At 40.3% G+C, this 10,234-nt stretch overlaps 1 protein-coding gene across 1 annotated transcript; it reads left to right on the forward strand.

The window, feature by feature from the left end:
• The first annotated feature begins 256 nt into the window (after positions 1-256).
• naaladl1 (N-acetylated alpha-linked acidic dipeptidase like 1) lies at positions 257-9,666 on the forward strand. The gene is made up of 19 exons (XM_046035653.1): positions 257-456; positions 830-1,002; positions 1,556-1,677; positions 3,312-3,431; positions 4,144-4,336; positions 4,529-4,622; positions 4,714-4,818; positions 4,986-5,071; positions 5,176-5,295; positions 5,387-5,472; positions 5,839-5,902; positions 6,240-6,307; positions 6,416-6,507; positions 7,033-7,126; positions 7,600-7,681; positions 7,944-8,117; positions 8,666-8,753; positions 8,850-8,942; positions 9,358-9,666. The coding sequence occupies exons 1-19, from the start codon at positions 257-259 to the stop codon at positions 9,533-9,535; spliced, it is 2,232 nt and encodes a 743-aa protein (XP_045891609.1). The 3' UTR covers positions 9,536-9,666.
• The last annotated feature ends 568 nt before the right edge of the window (positions 9,667-10,234 follow it).

The raw sequence follows: 10,234 nt of genomic DNA on the forward strand, positions 1-10,234 counted from the left end.
CACTCTAAGGGATAAAGTCCATCTTTTCTGCAAACATTAATGAGTAAACTTTACAATGAGCGTGTCTCTTTCTAATGGGAGGTCCCTTCAGCAGCTACGCTAGTGCTGCAGTGATCATTTTGGGAATCATATGTGAGGATTCGTAGCCACACTACAAAACGTTCCTGATTTTTGGAGATAGCTCCCTGTCAGGCACAAGATTCAAGTCCAAAGAGAAGCTACTTTCTTTTTTGAAGACCTAATTCCAGAAAGAAGAATGATAAAGCAGGTATTGATTGGGATTCTGTGTGGTGCTGCCGTACTGACGGTAGGTATCTTAATCGGCCACTATGGTATCGCCAAAAGCAGCAGCTCTGCACCATCCTGGGTGAACGATGTGGCGAAGGATGTGGACGAGAGCCTCATTGAGAAGTTTCTGTCTGAGGTGGACAACATCCAGATTCAGGAGAACCTAAAGTGAGTTTATGAGTGATCAAATACAGATTATGTTGGTCAATCAGTTATGATTTTCATTTTGTTTAGCGGCTTAAGTGATACACATCGTGAGAACAGCAGGTGAGAACAAAGAGGGGTATTATAAAGAGATTTCAACCTACTAAAATAATCAAGCTTTTCGGGTTTCACGGGGAAGTGTCTCAGTCTACATAAAGTGAAGGCTCATACACATTCTTAGTCATGGGATTAATTGAGGTTCTTAGTTTTTCCCTACAGCGTCACAATCCCTTTGTGGTTTCCTCTTTAAATTCCACAAAAGGCCTTTAAGGTTTTAGACAGTACAATATCCAACATAATATTTAATCAAACTTTTTATCCTGATCTGCCTCCACAGGGAGTTGACCAAAGTGCCCCATATGGCCACCACAGCAGGAGACGAGCAGACAGTGCAGTTTATGCTAAAGAGATGGCAGGACCCCGAAACCGGCCTGGACCAGGCCTGGAGAGAGGAGTACATGGTCTACTTGTCCTTCCCTAACCCCAAGAAACCCAACAAGGTCACTGTAGGTGGGTCTACAGGTTGCTGAATGTGTTGGAATGAAAGTAGGGACAGTCGCACGCTATTCGGCGTGTTGTTAATGCTGACATTCACCTGTCTAAATCAAATAATCAGATTATAAAGTTCAGGCATAAAGAGTTATTAACAAGACTGGTAACTCTCCAAATGAAACATCACATTAGATGGAGTGGGTTGTGCTGTATAATTTACTGCTGGGGAAGCTGCAGTAAAACTGGGTTTAAATGACCTGTAACATTTTCAGCATTATCACAGGGAAGCAACAGTCCTCACGCTCATAAATTATTAAATTTAGCTCATGTTTACCATCATGTTGCATCAGAAGTACTTTAGCTGGAAGTGTTATGTTTTTTTGTTTTGAAACATTTACTTTCCATACAAAATCCAACTTCCCAAGAAAACTGGAACTAATCTAAGTCCAGAGTCTGAAAGAGTTTGACTTCATTTTTGTGGTTTCTAACATTCAGGAGGTTTTCATTACATAACGTGCTAAGTTTCACTTTACTTACTAGCAGACCAGTCACCATGAGTTGTTCATTTCAGTGAGCCCGTCTGATTCCGTGCTGCACACTGTCAGAGAAAAAGAGAAGCCTTATACTTCGGACCAAGAGGATCCTGAGGTGGTTCAGCCGTATGCTGCATTCTCCCCTGCTGGAAACACAAAGGTACAAAGGCTGCATCCCAACAGATCTGCAATTCTGTTTAAAGCTCCCTGACAAATCTACGATATGCCCCTGAGATGAGTTAATTTCATTAATGAATCATTACATTTAATTATTGAAAGTATCTCTTAATCCAATATTTTGATCAGACTAATTCACTGAGTGATCTGCAGTGTTAAACTAAAATTCTCTACTTCAGTATTTTAAAGGTAGCTGCGTTATCATTATTAACCTGATCCTGGTTAGCACCAAACGGAGCTGACCATAGCCTGGCATTCATTGCCTGATTATACACAAATCAGAAAAATATCTGTATATCATACAATTTTAGAGATTGTGATATATATGTTGATAAACAGACCTCCTTCAATGAATGTAATGGGATGAATAGACAGAATAAATGGCCTCATGCTCCACAGGGTTCCTGATGTAAAGTAATTTTAACCTCAGTGTTACATAGTTCTTTAAATCCTTACTTGATATAAACATTTAACCAAATAAAATTTGGATAAAATACAAATTTTTGGAAAAAGCCAAAAACAGAAATCAGTTGACAACCTTTGTCTTGGAAGCCAAATCTGTGTCACCTGAGCCAAGCTCATGAGGACATAACACCTGTACACCATAAAGAAGCCAATTAGTACCATATAGTTACAGAAAAGGCATCCAATATTTTATTGCACAGCTAAATTGACAGCTAAATGGACAGATACGAAGCTAAGAGTCTGTGTTTATGAGACTTTAAATGAAGCATATACAGTATCTGGAAAGTAACTCACTGAAACTATAAAAATCATGTGATTGTCACATCCATGTCTCACACAGTACAACCTTATCTGTTATAACCCTTGAGGCCCCTTTCTTAAGTTCTTATGTCTTCTGTTCAGGCTCACGTAGCTATTTTACTACCTCTTCTGCCAGAGCAAAGCATGTCAAGTCATTACTTGACTTGAATGATGACTTAAACAAAATGGTAAAATGCAACAAAAGTAGATCTGAAGCTTGAGGGAAGGTTTAGTTTATATATCTCAGTACAATGTGAAAACCTTAAAGAGGAAAGAGATGAAAAAATAATTTGGTAATGATTATACTTTGTCAGATATGACTGGTAGATTGCTGGTGCTACAGAACTGTTTCCTAACAGATCGTCAAGGCTAAAACCTTCTATGTCTTATCAAGTACTGATAACATGACAAGTTATGATGTAGACAGAGTTGACAAACCAAGAAGAGCCCATCTGTTGAGTGTGATAAAGACAGCTATCAGAGGAGGAGGCCATACTAAGGATTGGAATGAAAGAAGGCTATAATAAGGATTTAAAGAAAGATGCATACTGTCTTTTAGTCAGAATAATATTTGAAATAACAGAAAAGCAAAAGAGTCTAGTGAAAAGGAGCAGTCTGATGATTTGGGAAGGAGTTGTTTGAGAATATGAAGGACTGGGTACATAATACTTGATGAAAATGATCTGCCAATTGCCTTTTCTCCTAGATTCAGTTTACAGTCTTGTAATTATAAACTAGAAGAAAAAAATGCACACTGTACATAACAACACAGTTAACACATTGCCTAGCCCTGATATTGGTTCACTTCAGTTGATGCTATTGACACAGTGTTGACTTTTATGATGGTTTTAGGGGAAACTGGTGTATGCCAACCAGGGGAAACCCAGTGACTACCAGCTGTTGAACCAGACAGTAGACCTCAGAGGAACCATCGCCATCACCAGATATGGTGGAGCAGGAAGAGCTGATAAAGTGAGTTGCACTTTGTGCTAATTAGAGAGTTAATTCTAGACTATTCAAAATCAGAAATACTTTATTGATCCACGGAGGAAATTGTTGATCAGGTTTGTGTTTGGATATTTTTTTTGAAAAATAAGCAGAAACAATTTGTCCAGGAGAGAGAAGACTTTATTGTGCTTAGTGTGCAGCATTTGCAGAATTTCCAAAAAATGTGATTTTTATTTCAGCAGGTTTCACAATGAGTTTGTGTAAAGCTACTATGACTATACTTCACACTGAAATCTTGTCCACATATTTACATTATTAATTTAGCTGACGCTTTTATCCAAAGCGACTTACAATTGCTATAGATGTGAGGGGTCGCACGCCTCTGGAGCAGTGTGTAAGTGTCTTGCTCAGGGACACATTGGGGGATGGGTCACAGTGGGGGATTGAACCTGGATTTCTCTCACCAAAGGCATGTGTCTTATCCATTAAGCCATCACCACCCCATGATTTACACTACATCACCAATCTGCACCATATAAGTAGGATTTACCCTCAAGGTTTGAATCACTTTATCAGCTAAAAGTTGTTTTTTGTTTTGTTTTGGGTTTTTTTCGCTAGCAAAATCCCAGATTAGTCAACACTGACTGCAAATATTGCAAGCACAAAAAATAAGGTTTAGTAAAGCATGCATTCAGTGTTGTATTTACACAATAAATGCCATGTGTTTCTACTCTAGGCTATCAATGCAGCACCCTTCGGTGTCATTGGCGTGCTTGTCTACACAGACCCTTTGGACATCAACGATGGTCTCATGTCAGACACCAATGAGACATATCCTCACTCCTGGTACATGCCACCCTCTGGTGTGGAGAGAGGATCCTTTAAAACTCGCTTTGGAGACATGCTCACGCCCTACATGGCTGCCAAAGGTAACCAGTGACTTGTGTAAAAACAGTACACAAGGTACACATACAACAGTGTATTTCGGGGGAGGGACTTTTCTGGCTACAGTACATGGAGCTTCAAACACACATATATAGATAAGATCTGGTCATTTTTCATTCATCATTTTATTTGAATATTTAACTATGAGTTCTTCTGATTTATGAATTATTTTCCAGAGGACACCTACAGAATTCCAGTCAAGAACATCACAGGGATCCCTCCCATTCCAATTCAACCAATCGGATTTGAGGATGCCTACAGACTTATCTGGTTTGTGATGAGATGAATTTGCTTGTGGAATTAATACAGCCCAAAATGGGAATGAACAAATTCAAACTTGTTTTTCCATTGGTCATTTCAGTGAGCTAGGCGGACAAGCCGCTCCAGCTCAATGGCAGGGAGCATTTAACTGTTCGTACAACTTTGGCAGCCCGGGGTTCAAACATACATCGGCTTTCAACAACAGGTATTCAACTGGCAGAAAAATTCAGGCACCTTATTTCTCATTGTTTTTTTTCATCATATCAAATCTTTTACATCTTGGCAGTAGGGAGCAAAATTCCTAATACATCCTGTTGGAACAGCAGCATTGCAGTGTTGCTTCATACTTCTGAAGTTGAACCTCTGTTTCAGTGATGTGAAAATGGAAATCTTCAACTATGAAGAGGTGAAGAACTCATCCAATGTGATGGGAGTTATCAGAGGGAGTGTCGAGCCAGGTGAGACTGGGGACCATGTCCAAAGCTACCATTCAGTATCATCTGTTTTCAGCTTGTTACTCGGAGGCTATTGTGTTTGTGCTCTGTGTGTGTTTTTTGTTCAGACAGGTATGTGATCTATGGGAACCACAGGGACAGTTGGGTTCACGGTGCCATCGACCCGAGCAGTGGGACATCGGTCATGCTTGAATTGAGCAGAGTGCTGGGTAGGATGGTCAAGCAGGGTGAGCAGAGTTATAGCTGAATGAAAGACTGTCACATTGGTTTGTTTATAGTGCTGGATGAAGAGTTGAGCTCTGATCCTCTCTGTGGCAGGCAAATGGAGGCCTCGCAGGTCCATTATCTTTGGAAGCTGGGGAGCAGAGGAGTTCGGCCTTATTGGGTCTACAGAATACACAGAGGTGATTTACAAACAAAAATTGAGCAATGTGTAAATGTGAGTCTAAATGGTTGGTTTTAAAGTAAGACTATGTAAATTTTGAAAGAAGAAACAACAGTCTTTCTTTATAAATGAAATGATGAATTCAGCCTGTTGCTCGATTCAATACACTCAGGAGTTTTGCTGATAAAACCTTTCTTGGTCTGGTGTGACCAGTAGCTTATAGTGGCTAACGTTAGCTAATGAACTAATGCTCTACTTGTGCTACTATTACACTAGATTTACCGTTATTCTGTTATTTGTCACTGAAGTGGCAAGTTACATACACTTACTACTTATACACTCACTTACACTGACAAATGTGACTTTGATCTTGTCTTCTCTACAGCAATACTTCGCCAAGCTCAGTGAACGAGCTGTTGCTTACATCAATGTGGATATAGCTGTTTTTGGTAAGAAGCACCTGTCAGGAGTATCATTAAAAAATATATATTGCCTTTAAATAGTCTCAGTCCGTGGGTTCACCTGGACAGATGCAGCCACTTTAGTTAGACACACTATCACTAACTTTCTAAACTACAAAACATTTAGAAATTTACATTTTTGCTAATTTGTCAGCCGTCAGATGTTTGGAAGAATGTCCTTGAAACTATCTTGTTGACTGACAATTACTTTGTGGTACAAAATGTTAAATGCATGAAGAAAAATTCTGCCACCGTAGGATGTATTCACTGACAGCAAATCTTAGTGATGTTAGTCCAAAATGCTCATTCATCTTCCACTACTCAGCCAACGCCACTCTCAGGGCTTCTGGGATGCCATCAGTCCAGAATGTCATCTTCAAAGCCGCAAAACAGGTGAGCTCATGCATCAGCTCGGGTGTTTCTCTCCAGCATTTTAACTTGAACAAAACTGTTGTCCACACACCACCAGGAACCTGTCACATGTAAGTGTTTGTTCTCCAGGTCGATGCACCCGGACTGGACTCCACATCTGTGTACGACAACTGGATCCGATATTCCAACAGGACAAGCCCGGCCCATGGGCTCATTCCCAGGTAAAGAGCTACAGCTAAACCTCTCTAACTTACCCACATCTTGCACTGAATCCTGGGAGAAGAGTTATTAAGGTTTTTATTCATTGCTTGTTGAAGGTTTGCTGAAGTGATTGGTTATTAGCCCGTTACTGATCTAGACCAAAAGTCCATAATCTGTAATGTATAGGTTTAAAAATAAAGAACAGGCAATTGGGCATTTAAAACAATGGGGTTAACTGTTCAAATCCTGGATCAAATGTCCAGCAAAGGAACACCACGACCATACAGATCTAAAGCTTAGACTCTAGCAGTAGTAGCTCCATACATACATAACATTATTTTTATTTAAAGATCCTACAAATCATTGCATCTTTGTCTAGCTAAATAGTACCTTCCATACAGTATATAGTTTATTATCTGTGTTGTGAGGTGATTTGCATCATGAACTTCACATATTTACGTGTACTGTATGTGTCCCCACAGAAATGTCAGGTCTGTCATGTTCTCAATAAAAGATGCATCTTGTTTTCTGTCTTCCTTTGACAGGCTGGGGTACCTGTCAGGAGCAGGGAGCGATTACGCTGCCTTTGTCCATTACCTGGGAATCGCATCCATGGACATTTCATACACATATGACAAAGTATGTAAAAACAATCTTCATAAACTTGCTGCCTTTGACTTCCTGTAATAGATTTTCGTCTGATGAATGTGAGTGCTGTAATGTAGGATGTAGAAACACTGTATGGTAAGAATTATAATTTCAGAAGTTCTTCACCTATAATACAGTTTGATTTTTGCACCTAAATATGCAGACCATGGAAGGCAGCAGCAACAAACACGACACATCTCTTCAATCTATGGTTCAGTGCTGTGGCCATGAATGAAAGCGTCATTTAGTTTCTCTTCCTTGGGTCCTGCCACTTGCATCTTAAATTTGCTGCACTTTGCTGTCTTTGTGTTTACTTTTAAGTTCTCTCATTTTACCTTCTTTTTGAAATAAGTTGTCAGCCAAGAAATATGTCATATTGGCGTGCACATGTGTGAGAAGTCAGAATAGAGCTGAACCCATTGAGTCATGTTAGCACTATCATATTTATATTTCTCTTCGTACAGAGTAAAACCAATGCTCGGATTTACCCTGCATACCACACAGCATACGACACCTTTAACTACGCCTCAAGGTTCATTGATCCCGGTGAGCAATAATGTCTCATGTTATCACATATTGGATTTTGTTTGTACAGCCAGTGGTAGAAGTCCCAGTCCTTACATTTTTATATCATGGCACTGCAGATTATGCTTTCTTTTATGTTAAACCATTGGACATTTTAAAATATATTTTAACAAAACCCTTGCATTTCTCAGCCAAGCAGTTTCTACTCATTTTATCCAGGAAAGCATTTTCCCAGCGATTTCTCTTGTGTATAACATCTCATTCTACCACCTCCTCCTCCCAGGGTTCGTCAGTCACCAGGCCATTGCCAGGACAGCAGGAAACGTCCTGATCCGATTGGCTGACAGCCTGGTGTTGCCATTAAACTGCAGTGACTATGCTGAGACTCTGGAGGACTACCTGAACACAGCAGTGACCCTATATCAGTATAAACTGCAAGCTTGGAATATCTCAATGGGTAAGTACAGGGCAGTTCGAGATGTTTCAGTGATGCACAGGAATATTGCAGTACACAACACAGACTAGGTAGGTAGGTTTGTCACAATATAACAAGTCATAGAGTGAAATTGAGTTTTGTAACTCCCTTCTGCTACATAGCAGAAATTATACATTAATAAAGAATCAATTATGAAAAACGGTAAACAGAATAAATAGTATGCAGGTGAATCAAATCTAATCCTATCTTTCAAATGGAGGAGTGGATGTTGTGTTTTTATGTGCTTTTATCTTGGGCCAAGGCAGCTCAAAAAAGCACTTGACTAACTTGATCAATTCCAGTTGTTGGATGTAAGATCGACAGTGTCTCTGACTGGTACCTGCATTAGCCAAAATGTTATTTGTAGGAGTAAAAAATTGAGGACACAAGAGCTAAAATGTCTTCAGTCTGCACTTAAGAACAGAACTAACAACAGAAGCAGCATCTGTTTCTCCTACTAGCAGTCAGAGTATTAAAGAGGGGGAAATCTTTGCTGAGAGGCTGCACAGCTGATGTGTGTCTTGTTTCAGAACCACTAAAACGGGCAGTGGCCAGCTTTCGCAGCGCAGCTAATCAGTTGGACCAGGTGATTCGCAGTTCAGACCTGGCAAATGAAACGTAAGAGCACAAAAATACATACAGTATAAAGACATATAGTTACCTCCTTTGCCGTACACATAGAAATTAATGCCAGCTCTGTCTCTCTTCTCTTAGACCTCTGAAGGTCAGAAGGATCAATGACCAGCTCATGCTACTGGACCGTGCCTTCTTGGACCCTCTGGCCTTCCCAGATAAATATGCATACAGGTAAGTAGATGATTAGCCAGTCTCATGACTGCATGCTTTATGCAAAATAATGTTAAAGAAAGTAGGACGAATGGGGGCTGTGCCACAACAAACTTTTCATCCAGGCTGAAATATTTAAACAACTATTGGATGGAGTGCCGTGACATTTTGCAGAAACCTTAATGGTTCCCAAATGATAACCTGTAACCTACTGATACTGGGATGCTTTGGCTCTTTCTTTATGTCACTATGAGGTTGACAAATTAAGTTTTATGAGATGTCTTTACAACACTTGGGTGGGTTGCAATGAAATGTTACATGACATTCATCTCTTGTATTGTTTAAGTACAAAGTAAGTAGACTTTTCATATAGTGCTGTCATCAGGTCCACTTTATTGTGACTTATTACACCTCTATGAATTAATTCCCTTCACAGGCATGTTATCTGGGCTTCAAGTAGTGCCGGCAAGACAACCTTCCCAGGTCTCGCAGATGCATACGCCAACGCTGAGTCATCAGAACAGTCCAGCGACTGGGACAAAGTGCACTACCACCTTTCAGTCCTGAGCCAGGCCATCGATGGCGCAGCCAGTACACTTGTTGACGTCATATAGACATAGATGAGGAGCAGGGAACTGCACTAACTCAGGAATTTCATAAAAAGACAGGGAGATGCAGCCATTAAACACTCATACACACACACACACACACACGCACATACAATGACAATATATGTTAAGCTGGCCATGATGGAACTATTTATGGATGATAAACTGTAACATGAATGATGTCTTTTCTATTAAAGCACCTCATTAAAGATGAACCAAAACAGTTGTTAATAGAGTTCAGTCAGGACAACTTTATTTGCTTTCAGTAGTTATTTTTGGCGGTGTGCCTCTGTTCTGAAAAGCCATAAGCCAGGGCAAGCACACCTCTCTGCCCTTCCACGTGCCAATGGGGCGCACCTCCCTACCCATCCATGTGCATACATGGAAAACCTGAGGCACAGAGAGCAGCAGCAAAGATCCCGCAGGGTACAGAACAGAGCAGCATCAATACAATTACAGAAATACACTGGTCAGGAATAGCCTGAAAGGAGGAGATGGGGTGGTGATGGGTTAAGTGAATGCTAAAAGGGAAATCAACTGAGCTGTCACCTGATGTAGCTGACTTTGACATGGGTTGCTATCGGCTGATGCACTGGGATTGTGATCTGTGCTTGACTTTGTTGCCAGCCTGAACTGATGCAATGCTTGAGTTGTACTACTTATTTAAGTGTACACGAACAGTTCAAGTTTGCTGTTAGCAACATA

This window comes from Micropterus dolomieu, linkage group LG21, assembly GCF_021292245.1.
Source record: "Micropterus dolomieu isolate WLL.071019.BEF.003 ecotype Adirondacks linkage group LG21, ASM2129224v1, whole genome shotgun sequence".
Taxonomy (NCBI): Eukaryota; Metazoa; Chordata; class Actinopteri; order Centrarchiformes; family Centrarchidae; genus Micropterus; species Micropterus dolomieu.